This window comes from Triticum dicoccoides, chromosome 1A, assembly GCF_002162155.2.
Source record: "Triticum dicoccoides isolate Atlit2015 ecotype Zavitan chromosome 1A, WEW_v2.0, whole genome shotgun sequence".
NCBI lineage: Eukaryota > Viridiplantae > Streptophyta > Magnoliopsida > Poales > Poaceae > Triticum > Triticum dicoccoides.
In genome coordinates, this window is record NC_041380.1 from 101325022 (window position 1) to 101340807 (window position 15786).

The 15786-nt window shown below is 49.6% G+C and overlaps 1 protein-coding gene across 1 annotated transcript; it reads left to right on the plus strand.

Annotated features, from left to right (window-relative positions):
* The first annotated feature begins 1693 nt into the window (after window positions 1-1693).
* Window positions 1694-3737, plus strand: LOC119365295 (leucine-rich repeat extensin-like protein 4). The gene has a single exon (XM_037630915.1). It carries the CDS (start codon window positions 1923-1925, stop codon window positions 3162-3164), a length of 1242 nt encoding a protein of 413 aa, XP_037486812.1. The 5' UTR covers window positions 1694-1922; the 3' UTR covers window positions 3165-3737.
* The last annotated feature ends 12049 nt before the right edge of the window (window positions 3738-15786 follow it).

Genomic DNA, 15786 nt, shown 5'->3' on the forward strand with positions numbered 1-15786 from the left:
TATCAAAGTAGTGAATGCGTGTCAATAAATCGCAATGAAAGTGACTAGGCAAAATTCTCGTGTGTCCTCGAGAACGCTTTGCTCATTATAAGAAGTACTTTTGGTTTGGTCTTTGCAATAAAAAGGATTGGGCCACCTTGCTGCACCTTGTTACTCTGGTTACTTGTTACTTGCTATGAATTATCTTCCTATCAAACTATATGTCATAACTATCTTACAACACTTGCAGAGAATACTTTGCTGAAAACAACTTATTGATTCCTTCCGCACGTCATTAGGTTCGACACTCTTACTTGTCAAAAGGACTACGATTGATGCCCTATACTTGTGGGTTATCACTCCTCCTCTCTTCTTATTCACCGACGCGGTGCCAGATGGAGAAGAAGTGGCGGATACAGGCCTTGACATCTTCGATAGTTTTGTGGAGTGTGAGAGCTAGCTTGAGGACTCAATTTCTTATTGATACTGTGTAGTGCCAAAAACACATCTTACATTATGGAACGGAGGGAGTACATATTAACAAAATAATTGCTTTCGTCGTGCCATTTTTAACCTCCAAGTGAGGCCCATGTTCCCTTGCCCATCGCTGGCAAGGTTTGTGTTTGGAAATGACGGCCGTGAAGTCTCCAACGAAGTTGCTACGCCTGTTAGGACTCAATTGCATTCCTTTTGTGGGTTGGGGTCCTAGATAAAAGAAGGGAGAGCCATATTGTAATTTTTTGTTTCTTTCTAGGTCCTCTATTCAGTGTTGTACTCCCTCCGTTTCATAATGTAGTGCGATAGATTTTTTGAAAAAGTCAAACTTCATAAACTTTGACAAAGTTTATGAAGAAAACTATTTCTATCTATAATAACAAATATATAAAATACTCCCTCCGTACGAAAATTCTTGTCTTAGATTTATCTAAATACAGATATATCTAGTTACGTTTTAGTGTTAGATATATTTGTATCTAGACAAATTTAAGACAAGAATTTTGGGACGGAGGAAGTATGAAACTATGTCTTATGATATATGTTGGACATTCTAGATGTAAATCCTTTTCTCCATAACTTGATCACAGTTTGTGAAGATTGACTTTAAAAAAAATTATATGCACAACATTATGGAATAGAAAGAGTAATAATTTTGATATGAAATGCCAGGGATCTTCCGATCCTTACCCTTATTACAAGGAAAATAAAATATTGAATTGCTCTGTGAGGACGCGACTCCCCTAACGTTCCGTTGGCACACTGACAGGTGGCCTCAGGCCCACACGTCAATGGCCTCATGTCAGAGGTGCAGTACGTCAGACGATCCTGATCCGCTCTGTGATGCCTGCTGCATGCTTTACAAAAGAAATGTTAGACGTCACAGTGTGATGTAGATTCCACAAAATTCATATGGATGAAGGTGCCCCAGCAATTCAAATTTCAGATTTTCACTCTTATTATAGTACTTCCTTCCTCATAAAATTCTTGTCTTAAATTTGTTTAAATACGAATGTATTAAGTCACGTTTAGTTAGTAGTACTAGCTTTGGATTATGCACGCCTCTCAGCCCTCTGGCCATGTCCAGTACAGTCCACTGAACCCACGCCATCACCGCCATAATTACCGTAGTACTGTACTCCGGAGACAAATGCGGGGGACCCCAAGCCTATCATAAATCCTCTCCCCCCCACCATAAATCTCTCCCTGCCGCGCCCCGTCTCCCCGCTACGCGTCCCCCGCCAAACTCCCACCCCGCTCGCTCTCCCTCTGAGCTGTGGCATAGCTGTCTTCCTCTCCCCACCTCCACCTCCACCTCCACCCCCTCGTCCTCCCTCCTCCTCCGTCCATCCACAACTCAGTTGCTGCCAAATCTTAGCGCTGCACCCACCGCCTCCGTTCGGTTCCCTGGATTCTTCTCCGCGCCCGCGAGAAATCTGGGTGATGAGATGATGAGGACGGCGGCGGTGCTCCTCCTCCTCTGCCTTTTCGCCTTCGCCGGCAGCGGCCGGGGCGGAGCGCGGGCCGCGGCCGTATGGGCGGAGGGGGTCAGAGAGACGGCGGCGGTGGAGGTGGACCCTGCCTGGCGGTTCGCTAGCCCGCGGCTGCGGGACGCGTACGTCGCGCTGCAGACGTGGAAGCAGCAGGCCATCTTCTCAGACCCCAAGAACCTCACCGGCAACTGGGTGGGGCCCGGGGTCTGCAGCTACACCGGCGTGTTCTGCGCGCCCGTTCCGTCGTCGGGCGAGCTCGCCGTCGCCGGCGTCGACCTCAACCACGGCGACATCGCGGGCTACCTCCCGTCGGAGCTCGGCCTCCTCTGCGACCTCGCGCTGCTCCACCTCAACTCCAACCGCTTCTGCGGCCTCGTGCCCGACACCTTCCACCGCCTCGTCCTCCTCCACGAGCTCGACCTCAGCAACAACCGCTTCGTGGGCGCGTTCCCGACCGTCGTGCTCGACCTCCCGTCCCTCCGGTTCCTCGACCTCCGCTTCAACGATTTCGAGGGCGGCGTGCCGCGGGAGCTCTTCGACCGCCCGTTCGACGCCATCTTCCTCAACCACAATCGCCTCCGCTTCCAGCTCCCCGACAACTTCGGCAATTCGCCCGTGTCCGTCATCGTCCTCGCCAACAACCACTTCGGCGGCTGCCTCCCGGCGAGCCTCGGCAACATGTCCGACACGCTCAACGAGATCCTCCTCATCAACAACGGCCTCAGCTCGTGCCTCCCGCCGGAGGTCGGGATGCTCCGGGAGGTGACGGTGTTCGACGTCAGCTTCAACGCCCTCGCAGGGCCGCTGCCGCCGGAGGTGGCCGGGATGCAAAAGGTGGAGCAGCTCGACATCGCGCACAACCTGCTGTCGGGGACCGTGCCGGAGGCCGTGTGCGACCTCCCACGGCTCAAGAACTTCACCTTCTCCTACAACTTCTTCACCGGCGAGCCGCCGTCCTGCGCGCGCGTCGTGCCTGCCGACGGCGACCGCCGGAACTGCCTCCCCAACCGCCCCGCCCAGCGCATGCCGCAGCAGTGCGCCGCTTTCTCTGCCCGCCCACCCGTCGACTGCGCAGCTTTCCAGTGCAAGCCGTTTGTCCCACCTCGGCCACCCCCACCGCCAGCATACCCCGGCCCGTTGCCACCAGTATACCCCATGCCATACGCGTCGCCGCCGCCGCCTCCACGTTACCGATGATTCTTTGACAACAGAAGCATTGCCGGTTTCACTTTCCCTTGCCGCACCCCTCGCCGCCGGTGTGGAAGAGCCAGCGGAGCTCGCCGTCACAAAAGTACGTGGTCATTGTTGTTCGTGGATTACCAGTTCTTGATTGATAGCTACCGGCGTAAAGAAGAACGTGGTGCATATATCCTTTTCTTGTTTTTTTGCATTGGTTGGTGTCTGTTTTCCGCATCGTCGTCTTCGATCATCCGTTTGCGCGGTGGCGATGGCGAAAAGGATTGGAGCATGGTGATAGGGAAATTTGAAAGGTGGGAACAAATTGGGCTTGGATTGACGGCTAATTGGGTTGTGAATAATAAACTGGTTGAGAGAGACAGGTTAAGCTGAGACTGAGAAATCCATGGAAAAGTTGTGATGCGGGATGTATAGAATGATACTTTTAGTTCGGTAAAAGGGTCAGAGATAAGTTTCTACATCAAGAGATTTGTCCTACTGAATTCCTCTTGTGTCACAGCTGCTTACTGTTATTCGATTATTATTATTAAGATATTTAGTCGGGCTTCTTGGAGAATGTTCTCCTAACTGTTACTCTCTGCTCTTACAAATTTTGTACTATGACACTATAAATCTACTCCCTCCGTTTTTTTAGTCCGCATATAAAATTTAGTCAAAGTCAAGCTTTATAGAGTTTGACTAACTTTATATTAAAAAGTATAAACATTCACAATATGAAATCAATATTATCAGATGCACCATGAAACGTATTTTCATACTATATAGTTTTAGTATTGTAGGTGTTTATATTTTTTTATATAAATTTGATCAAAGTTTGTGCAGTTTGACTTTGTCCAAATCTTATATGCGGAGTAAAAAGAAATGGAGGGAGTATCTATACTATCCTATACTGCTATCTCTTGATGTATCCCATGGTGTGCTTGTTAATTTAGCCGAGCCTAGATTATCTTTTGATGCATCCCATGGTGTGCTTGTTAATTTACCCGAGCCTGGACGATCTGAGATAGACATGATCTCAGAAAATATGGCGGCTAGCTAAACGGGTGCCAAAATTGTGTAGAATGGAACAGAATTGCTGCCAAAATTGTGTATCTGACTGGGAAAAAGGTTTGAGTCGCCTAACTAAACGGTTGGCGGAACTACTCCCTCGGTTTCAAAATATAGTGCGCCTGCGCTTTTTGAGGTCCAACTCTAACCATAAATTTAACCAACGAGACCAATTGCGTCGGGACAAAAAATTATATAATTGAAAACTTCTTTCGAATACGAATTCACTCATATAATTTTTGCTCCCGCCGCAATCGGTCTTGATAGTTAAATTTATGGTCAAAGTTGAAACACGGAGATAGAGGAAGCACTACATTGTGAAATGGAGGGAGTATGTCCATGTGGGCAAGGCATGAGGTAAGGAACTTTGGCGGCTAACAAAACGGCTGCCTAAAATCGCGTGTAAAATGAAGAGAAGAAGAGAAGGATGTCTGACTGCCCAAAACCTGAAAATGGCATTGGTTTCGTTTTGCCAGGATCCAATTTTCGTTCTCACTGACGACCCCCTTTGCTTCCAGTGTAAGATACGGCCGTTGTGCCGCTTTTTTTGGCGGTTAAGCGTGCTACCAGCTTTTACAGGCCCTTTCTGCTCCGGGATTAAACTAGTGGTTATGCCATTTTGCAGTGGGGTTTTGGTCTCTGACAAGAATGATCACTGCACCCCTTGCTATTGACAAACAAAGATGCTGCCACCGGAGCGGGGTCGAACTCTGTTGGACTAAAGAAATTGGGTCTGAGGTCGACCAGTGGGCAAGAAACTGACAAATTACTGTATAATATGACCGAAGAATTTCCATTGGGATTATGTATGGATTTCTTTTTTGTTATGATACGTTGACTGTTTAATTGATAGACATTTCTTCAGAAATTTTTCTACGGGGTATTGTGACCCGTTACAAAACAATTTACCTTATAAACTTTGGAAAGAGTATAATGGCTTCAACACCGACCCCCAAACCTCCCGCAAGCGTCCGGATCGAGCTGTCCGGACGCCGCAAACCATTCAACGATGTCCTGTATTTGTCCACAAGTCATCTCGGAAATCAGAAGCAAACTAGGAAGCTTTGCAGAGTCCAGCCATGTGGGACATCGACACTCCCGGCCCATCCGAAACTAAGGCAGCACCCACGCCTTTGGAGCTAGTTGTACTCTTTTTTTTTGCGGCAAAACCCTATTTCTCAACACTCTACTCTACCATCCCAATTCCCGCCCCTTTTTACCGCCGCCCCCGCACGGACCCGTATGAAAAGCTAATGAAGGCCGACGCCCGAAAGATCAACTCGGCGACACGACAAGACTGTCGCGTCAGACAGAAGGCAAAGGAGATGGCACCACTAAAAAAGAAGGGAGGCGGTAGTGGCGGCGGACGTGTAGGATGCGGGCGTGGTGCGGATAGTGGGTGTTGTGCAGGGCGGGACCTGGGACGGGGAGGGGGTGACGCCACCATCGTTGTCCATGCAAACACGGTCCTGGCAAGATCAATACAAAGCCTCCCTACTTCTACGCTGCCCAACAGCTTAGCAAGCAGTCCCCGGCATCCGCCGCCAGGAACATGCCTTATTGCATCGACATCAATGTGACACAACTCCTTTTCTCCGAGTCTGCATCACCATGATTTGTCCGACCGCGGACATCGGGCGTGGAGCAGCTCGGTGCCCGCCCTATGTTCGTCGGTATGTGTCAACCAGGCGAGCTGATGACCTGCAAGTGCACATGGTTGTTGTAGCACTTTCGTGTGATAAATAGAGTGTCGAACCCACAGACAGGGAGCGAATAGGGAGGCACCACAAACCCCGCAACTACGTTGTCACTTTCACGCAGCCACGTACGCATCCAAACCGGAGTTTGAAAACAGTCTACTCGATAAGTTGCTAGGAAAACAAGATAAAAGGGATAATTAACTAAACTACTTACAAGAAGGTAAAAACAGGAATTAAATGACACTAAGTTAGTAAGGATGATGCTTGAGTAGTAAGGCGTTCTCGAGGGTTCCAGAATCACTACCATATATAAACTATTGTATCCTCTAGTAACTGGCCAAATGTATAAGTGGGTGGAGCCGGGTACAGTACACGTTCTACGCGAGGTAGACTTTATGCCATGCACGCCACCATCATAGCCTCCCCCATAGGGTTACAACTCATGATAATTAAGCGTTGCCCCATGGACAAGGCCTCTCTAATGGTTCTCCATAATTCTCCTATTAATTTCAATGGCGAGGAATCGAGGCTTTTACTGTCACCTCGAATTACCCCAACACCCTAACCCTTCACAACGATAGTAATATACTTCACGGCACAAGGAACAAATGTGAGTGAGCGCTCCTCCCAACATTCACGAGGGTTACTAACCCGAATCATGAACAATTAATATTGGACCGCAACAGATATCTAAAGGGTTCAACCATATCCTCAAGAACTAGTACAACTACCCAGTCAAAGACATAAAGGTTAGGGACAAGTTACAAGCCGACATCAAGCCGATGAAGGAAGGAGACATGGTGGTGGTGGCGGCGAGGCGGTGGTGATGATGATGATGGTGGTGGTGGCCGCAGCGGTGGTGATGGAGATGGGGGTGCCACTGATGGTGGCGGCACTGGCGCGAGATCACCAGCCTGAAGGGCGGTGCTCATGATGGTGGAGCCTCCTCCTTCTTCCCTTCGCGTTGTTCCTCCTTATCTGGTGTGAAGCAGCAATGCTGATGGTTGTGGATGAATGAGATGGTGTGATGATGGAGGCGGCGGCTAGGGTTGAGGATGACATATATAGGAGCCTCCCTTGTCTCCTCTCTTGATGAGCTTCATCCAAGGGATCTAGATGAGCCAAATCCACTCCCAATCTATTCTTTACGAGCCAAGGATCTCGTGGGATCGAACGGGGATGAAATTGGTGAAGAATCATGTCTGGAAGGGAAACTTTTGGAGCTGTCTGCACATCAAACGACTGCCAAAACGCCTGCGCGTGGTCGCATGAAAGGCTATTTTTTGGTCTAACCTTCTCCGATAAAACAGTTGTCGGTGTCAAAACCGACGGATCTCGGGTAGGGGGGTCCCGAACTATGCGTCTAGGATCGATGGTAACAGGAGACGGGGGGCACGATGTTTACCCAGGTTCGGGCCCTCTCTATGGAGGTAAAACCCTACGTCCTGCTTGATTGATATTGATGAATATGAGTGTTACAAGAGTGGATCTACCACGAGATCGTAATGACTAAACCCTAGAAGTCTAGCCTATGTGGGTATGGTAATGAGTATATGTGGTGTCCTTTTCGGACTATCCCTTCGGTTTATATAGACACCAAGTGGCCGAATCTAGGGTTTACATGGAGTCGGTTACATAAGAAGGAATCTTCGGTCGCCAAGGTTGCCTTCCACGCCAAGTAGAGTCCAATCCGGACACGGTGCAGTCTTCGGCCTTCATGTCTTCACAGCCCATCAGTCCGACCCATAGATAACAGGCCGGATGCCCGAGGACCCCTTAGTCCAGGACTCCCTCAGTAGCCCCTGAACCTGGCTTCAATGACGAGGAGTCCGGCATGCAGATTGTCTTCGGAATTGCAAGGCGGGTTCCCCTTTCTCCGAACTCCAAGATAGTCCTCGAATGCAATGATAGTATCCGGACCTGTCACACACACAACCACAGAGAGAATATAATATTTGCACGAATCTAATCTGTTGACAACTTTTTCTCAACACGACATCGCGTCTGTCCGGTTATAATTTCGAACCGTTTTTCTTCAGCCAATCCACGCTATGAGGTGTGGTTGCTACGGGCATGTCTTGTCAAAACAAAGATCGTGTCCCCTTATTGCGGGATTCTCATCAATGCGGGCATGGGTAACTCAATCGTGCCGTTTATACAGCCCTAGGGAACATGTGAATCCTAAAGCGAGTGAGGAGGCGTTTAATATTTGTTGCCTTTATAAGGGGATAAGGATTCCCTCTTCCTCTCCTCACGCTGTCTCTCTCTGTCTCCGCATTTTCGATCTCAAGCTCCAACGCCCAAGCTCTCATCTCCTTTCCACTCAAGCAACCATGTTCGGATCTGGTGGTCAGGGCAAGTGGATGGTCTCCTCCGTCAAGGAGGAGGACATTACTAAGCTCCGGGCGGCCGGATATTTGGCGAAAGAGATCGCCCATCGCCAGCCAGCCGAGGGACAAGTCGTCCCCACACCGGAGCCCACAGAGAGGGTAGTATTCATCCCACATTTCTTCCGCGGGCTAGGGTTTCCACTCTACCCTTTCGTTCGCGGGCTGATGTACTACTACGGGGTAGATTTCCATGATCTATCCCTGAATTCTTTGCTCAACATCTTGGCGTTTATCATCGTGTGCGAGGCCTTCCTCCGCATCCATCCCCACTTCGGGCTATGGCTCAAAATCTTCAACGTGAAGCCGAAGGTGGTGGAGGGACAACACGCGGAGTGCGGAGGGGCCATGGAGAGCAAGCTATCCAATGTCTCATGGCCCAAAGGCACCTTTGTGAAGACAGTAAAGGAATGGCAGAAGCAGTGGTTCTATATTACAGAACCTCGCGGCACCACCTGGGCCGCAGCTGCTGAATTCCGCTCTAGCGCTCCCATGCGACTCACCTCCTGGGTCGAGAAGAGTCTGGACTGGTGTGCACCTAACGAGCTGATAGCGCTGCAGACGCACGTTCAAAGCATGGTGACTAAGGACATCAAGCTCGTTGATGTTATCCAGGTGATGCTAATCCGCCGGATTCTTCCGTGCCAGCGCCGCAGCCGCCCTTTATGGGAATTCAATTCGAAGAAGCACCAGACCCTGAAAAGGCTCTTCAATACTTCTCACGAAGGGCCTAGAAGTTGCTCTTTAAGGGCAACGAGAAGCTACCGACCACGGACTCAGACCGTGGTCACAATTGTAACCGCCCCGCCAGCGAGGTATGTTACTTTTGATGTACTCCCAACTTAAATGTTTCGAGGATGATGTCTGAGATTTTAGTATTGCTTCCTCAGGACTGGGTAGAGAGGGTGAAGCGGATCGAGTGTCCGGCTCCGTTGCCCGAAGAACCAGTCATCCCGCGCCTGGCGAAGATGCTGGTGCCGACGCCATATACGACGCGGGAGAAGAAGGCCAAGGAGAAGGCCAAGGGGCCAAGAGTGGTCCCCATTGCAAGGGCACTTCGGACGCAACGTCCGAAGATGACGAGGCCTATTCCTCTGTCCCTGAGGAAAATTATGAGCAAGAGGAGGAGGAGGAGGAGGAGGGAAACAACCCTCCTCCCGAAGAGAGGAGGAAGAAGAGGGTGACCTTGGCACATCTGGAGGTGAAAGCGCCCAAAAAGGGGAAGGGTGCCCCAGCGGTCAACACCGCATGGTACGCTGACAGTAGTCCGGAACGTCACCCCCATACTAGGCCCCAGGCCGCATCGTAAGTGACATTGGCTTATTCATGCGCATACCAACCCTTTCCTTTTATTATTCTAACATGGTTGATCCACGCTATTGCAGTCCGCCCTGTGACCTTATCCAGCGATCCTCATCTGGAGGTTCATTGGCTCCGTCGAAGATGGCGAGCATGTCGCCACCGCCTGCTTACTCCCCTAGGGCCAGGGAAGACACCGAAGTGTTATCCTAGAGGACCGCTCCAAGGGGAGGAGCCCAGGACGTTGTCCAGGAGGCGCCTCAAGGGGGGACCTCCACTGCCGAACACACGGGGGAGTCAATCCCCATGGAGACTGGCAAAGAGGGCCGTATCCAGTTCGGCCCTCAGCCGAATACGATTTCGGAGACCAATATGGCTCCGGAGTCGGGCGAGCAGCCCCCTTTGAAGGAGGGGGGGGGTGCGTTGCCTCCACCGATGGATCCTGTCCATCCAGGAGCACCAGATGAGCTGATGGGGGCGCTATGAAGCGCCTCCGTCGTCGACGAGCACCGTATCCTTATGGGTGCAGTGATTGAGAAGGTTTAGTCCGCCAAGAGCGGACTGAATGAAGCCTGCAGCATCCTGTTAACAGGTTTCGAGGTAAGAAAGAGAAAAACCCCGTATAGTCCATAGCCCCTAGGATGTTGTCCGGTGTTCGGTGAGGAGGACCGGACAGGGGATAAATCCTTAATTATAAGAGGCTGACTGAATATGTATTAATAAGCAGGCCTGTTGGCCGCGACCTCGCATGCTGCCGAGGTCTCCGAGCTGAAGTGGAGGCTGGAGTGGACCGAGAACGATCTCGGCGAGGTTAAGGTTCGGCTCCAGGAGAGGCAAGGTGAGGAACGACTTGCTATATGTTCGGGAAAGGATAAGCGATGTATATTGACAGCGTTATTGTGATATGTGCAGAAGCCGTGACCGAGGTCGAGGCCCTGAGGAAGGCCCTGGGCGAGGCCAAGGAGCAGGCTGTCCAGCAGCAAGCCACCGTAAGAAGCTAAATGCCCGGGTCAAAGAAGTCCACTAGGAGCTCCAGGATGCGGTGAAAAAATGCGAGGCCTTGGAGCATGATGCGTCGGTTCGATGGACCAAACTCGCCAAGGCTCGTCAGAGCGCGGAGACCGCACGGAATGAGGCCCAGGCCGCCCTCCAGGAGATCTAGGAGGCCAAGAAGATCACGGTGGGTAAGGCATTTAAGATGCAAAGCAAGTATGCGGAGAAGCGATACCTTTTACTAACCCGGGTTCGGAGTTCCCCAGGTGCTTTTGCGGATTTGCCCCGCAGTGTATCAGACGCCGTGGAGTTCTATTGAGCCGAAGGAGGGGGCTCTTCGGAGAGGCTCTTCTGGTTGTAGTATGCGGCACCAGAGCATCCCGTATCCTTCACCGATCAGCTGAAACGGCTGGTGGAGCTGCATAGGGTGGCCGAACTAGCCATTAAGGATTTGATAATCCGTCTGTGGCCAGCCGAAGCTATGCCTAGTAGCTACTTCGGACTCATGAGGCGAATGGTGAACGCCTGTCCTCGGCTGGACATTATCAAGCGCTCCGTCTGTATTGAAGGTGCCCGTATGGCTTTCGCTCGCTGCAAGATGTGGTGGGCGAAGATGAACGCTGTTGAAGTTGCCAGCGGGCCGCCGGAGGGCAAGGAGCACCGCACACCCGAGCGATATTTCGAGGATGTCGTAGAAGGGTCTCGACTTGCGGCGGCGCAATGCTCGCGGGACATTGTATTTGAATAAATGTATTCATGTTGCCTTTGTATCATGTGAACAAAGCCAGTTTTTGTGAAGTATTTTTATTATGCTTTGAATTGTTTCCTCCTGTGCGGCCGTGTTGTGTGTAATCTGAGGGTTGGCTAGTCGTCGGCTTCTGCCCTCACATAGATAGTATGAAGGTGTTCGGGATGGAATCTAAACAATCTTGATCCAATTACACGGTCCTTTGAAGGAGTTGTTTAGTGCAACGAACAAGGCAATCAGACTTTATGGCTTTAACACCCTCACTTAGCCATAGGAGTTTTATAATAAAGCATGGGCGCAGCCCCTGGTTTAAGCCAGAGTATTGTCAGCATCTGATCGGGAAGTGCCGATCTCTCGCGTAACACGGAAAAAATCTCCAACGATTTGTAACCCTCGGGTAGCTGACCGGCTCTCGTCGCATCATGACAGTCAGTTTTTGGCTTTCTCTACTGAGGTGCTCGTCTGGTCAAAGCCAGGGCACAATCGCAGTAGTTCTCCCTTTACTACCCTAGCCGATGGAGTGGAACGTAGGGTAGCAAGCACAGGAGCCGGGTAACCCAACTATTGACGAAAGACATGATTCGGAGCCAATGCATATAATGCTAAATTCGGGGTGCCAAACTTATATATAAGAAGTGTTCGGACTGTGCTGCCGTATTGTGGGGCGATAGGTAGCCCCTGGCGAATATGAAATGTAAAAGAGTGTCGATGCAGCAAATAGGCAGATCGAAATAAAACGAGGTAAGAAGCGAAAACCATAGGAACTGGGCCACGAACCATTGTTATTATAACTGGATGGATACGTCAAGGCGTATCTTGTACATATGGTGCAAGAAGTATCTGGCCGTTTAACATGCCGGAATCAATAGGGCGCACTGTGCGGGTCCTGAGAAATAAGTATGAATACCATCAAGAAGAACGTATAAAGGTTACCCTACACACCTGTGTTGCTTGCCTCTGTTGCATTTCGGTCCTTCTAAAGGACTTGACATCAGGCCTGCGGAAAAAGGGTGCCTGAAACAAGAAAAGGAGTAAAAGTATGTGTGTCCGGGATCGGCCTGGCCGAATTGTAGACCCCGGGTTATCTCGTGCCTCCGTCGATGTCCATGGAATTTTGAGTGCGTAATTGTGTATGTGTGGTGCGAATGCCACTACCTCATTGGGGCTGTGACGAAGGCCGAATTGCTAATCGAGCTCTTGACGGGCCGCGCTGTCCTGTTGCGGTATAGTCCGGACCCTCTTGAAGGTGTCCAGGGGCTCGACAGCTGGATTATGATGATGCTTGAGAAGGCTGCTCTGTACTTCTGCTGCTAGGGCGACAGTTTGCTCCTTTGTTCGGATGGAGCGTTCCGTATTGCCATTGACTGTTATGACGCCGTGTGGACCGGGCATCTTGAGCTTAAGATAAGCATAGTGTGGCACTGCGTTAAATCTAGCAAACACGGTTTGTCCAAGCAGTGCGTGGTAGCCGCTGCGGAAGGGGGCGATATCGAAGATTAACTCTTCGCTTCGGAAGTTGTCCGGAGAACCGAAGACCACCTCCAGCGTGATTATGCCCGTACAACGGGCCTCTACACCTGGTATGACTCCTTTAAAGGTAGTCTTTGTTGGTTTGCTTCGCGAGGGATTAATGCCCATCTTCCGTACTGTATCCTGATACAGCAGGTTGAGGCTGCTTCCGCCATCCATCAGGACTCGTGTTAGGTCAAATCCTTTGATGATTGGGTCCAGGACCAGTGCGGCCGAACCGCCATGGCGGATACTAGTCGGATGATCTTGTCGATCGAAGGTGATCGGAAATGATGACCACAGATTGAACTTTGGGGCGACTGGCTCTACCGCGTAGACGTCCCTGAGTGCTCGTTTGCGCTCCTTTATAGGGATGTGCGTGGCATATATCATGTTCACCGTTTTGACTTGGGGGGGGATTTCTTCTGTCCCCCGGTGTTCTGCTGCTGGGGCTCTTCATCCTCGTCCTCACTTTGTGACCCCTTTTCTTTGTTTTCGGCATTTAACTTGCTAGCCTGCTTGAAGACCCAACAATCCCTGTTGGTATGATTGGCTTGCTTATCCGGGGTGCCATGGATTTGGCACGGACGGTCGAGTATGCGGTCCAGGTTGGAAGGCCCTTCGTTGTTTCTTTTGTAGGGTTTCTTCCGTTGGCCGAACATGGAGCCACTGAATCCGGCGTTGACTGTGGTGTCTTCGGTGTTGTTGCCATTGCTTCTGCGTTTATGTCTATTGCGCCGGAGCTTGCCGGTGCTGTTCTTGGCCTCGGTGGGACCTGCCTCGTTGGCTGTATTTTTGCTACAAGCCAGCCAGTTGTCCTTGCCCGTGCAAAAGCGGGTCATGAGTGCCGTAAGGGCTGCCATTGACTTCGGCTTTTCTTGTCCGAGGTGGCGTGCTAGCCATTCATCACGGATGCTGTGTTTGAAGGTTGCTAGGGCTTCGACATCTGGACAGTCAATGATCTGGTTCTTTTTGGTTAGGAACCTAGTCCAAAATTTTCTGGCAGATTCTCCTGGTTGCTGTAGCGACCCGACCTCAGATGGTCAAGTCTCTGTGCTTCAGTGTCATCCCTGGATCTGTAATGCTGACACACACAGCACTCAAGGATTTATAACAGAGTAGCAATCACACACTTATTACATCGAAAAGTCTCCAAAGAGAACTTATTACAATAATATGGCTAAAGGCCATCTAATGCGATAACAGCGGAAGGCTTGGAAGATAAAGTGAGTCCATCAACTCCAACGACATAGCTGAGCTGCACGGCAACGACCTAACGAACCTTACTCCTCGTCTGAAAAGTCTGCAACATAATACGTTGCAGCCCGAAACGGGTCAGCACATGGAATATGCTGGCAATGTAACACAGTAGAGCAGAAACAGAATAATGCTATCACTATATGCATATATGGCTGGTGGAAATCTCTATGGTTACAGTTTTTGAGAAAAGCCAATTTTTCCCTACAACAAAGGAATAGATTTTAATTTAACTATCATGGTAGTTGAAACATAATTGAGAAGGTTCCTCCAACTCAATCCCAATTAAAGTGATTAACAACCCAACAATATTAATTAAACATGATGAGATACATGTGATAACCCAAGTACTAGATACTCAAGAATTGTCCATAACCGGGGACACGGCTGACCATGATTAGATTGTACACTCTGCAGAGGTTTGCGCACTTTTCCCCACAAGACTCGATCTCCTCCGTTGGATTTCTCGCACTACAGGGTGTTTGAGAAACGGATGACCGAGACACAGTCTTTCAGAAACATTAACTCTCTACTCCGGACAGACCATACCAAACCTACATCCCACTACCTGCTGATCTGCCTCTTCAAGAGCTTCATGTAACTTACTCAACTATGCTAGAGCCCATAATAGCTTGTGGCTGCACACGAAAGTTTCTAGCATGAATCATCTCAGTTCCCTTTGAGCCTGGGCGGCGGTCCATAGGAAGATCACACGGGTACTCCGGGATTTCCAAAAAAATACAGGCAACATTGGGTACTCCAGGTGCCTCAATCCACCCAGTTGTTTGATTAAGTTGCCACCTTAAGTTGAACCATTAATTTAACAATCTCACATCTGTCATGGATATCACTCAAACCCAAACCACGTCTACGAGCATAGCATAGCATAGTATATAAGCAACGCGTAGAGTAACTCCCAAGGGTTTGAATGTAACAGGGCAATAGGTTCTACCTCATCAACTACTTCCCAACCCGCAAGTTAATGACATCCTAATCATGCAATGTTTGAGGATTGGAACTAATGCATAAAAACTGGGTGATAAAGGTGTATGATCAAAGTGTTACTTGCCTTGCTGACGATCTACGAAACCTAGGGACTCGTAGTAGCACGCTTCGCACTCCGGGTGTTCTATCGCAAGCAAACAATAGCATACATAAGTAACAAGCTATGATGCACAAGCAAAACTCAAATAAAAGAGGTTGACCAGAAAGTTCAAATTAAGAACTCTGGTTCGCAAAAAGAATCAAATCAAACGGAGCAACGAAACTCAAACGGCGAAAGAGAGAAGCTTCATTTACTAATCTGAAACTAGGTCAAATTTTACAGTAGGGAAAACTTGTTTGAGTTGGTTAAACGGAAAGAGGGTTTCGAGACGAAACTCTAGGCGCTTGAATCGCCTGATTCCGACTAACGAGCAAAAGGATAAACAAAAACTAAGATCGGATTAGAAATCGCGATCAGAGAAAATCGCGGATTAAATCCGATAAAAGAAAACTGACGAACAGACTAATGAACGAGCGTTCGTTAGTTGTATCTAACGCGCGAAGAACCATTCGTTAAAACGAATGTTCGGACGAACGTCCGCTAACTAGAAGAACCAAGAAAAACCGGCGATTCAAAAAAACGAATCTAGGGTTTTCAAAAAAACCGAACGGTTTTAAAAAGAAAAACCGGCGATCCG

Coding starts and splice junctions, on each gene's coding strand:
- LOC119365295 (XM_037630915.1), top strand. CDS start 1,923: ATGATGAGGACGGCGGCGGTGCTCCTCCTCCTCTGCCTTTTCGCCTTC.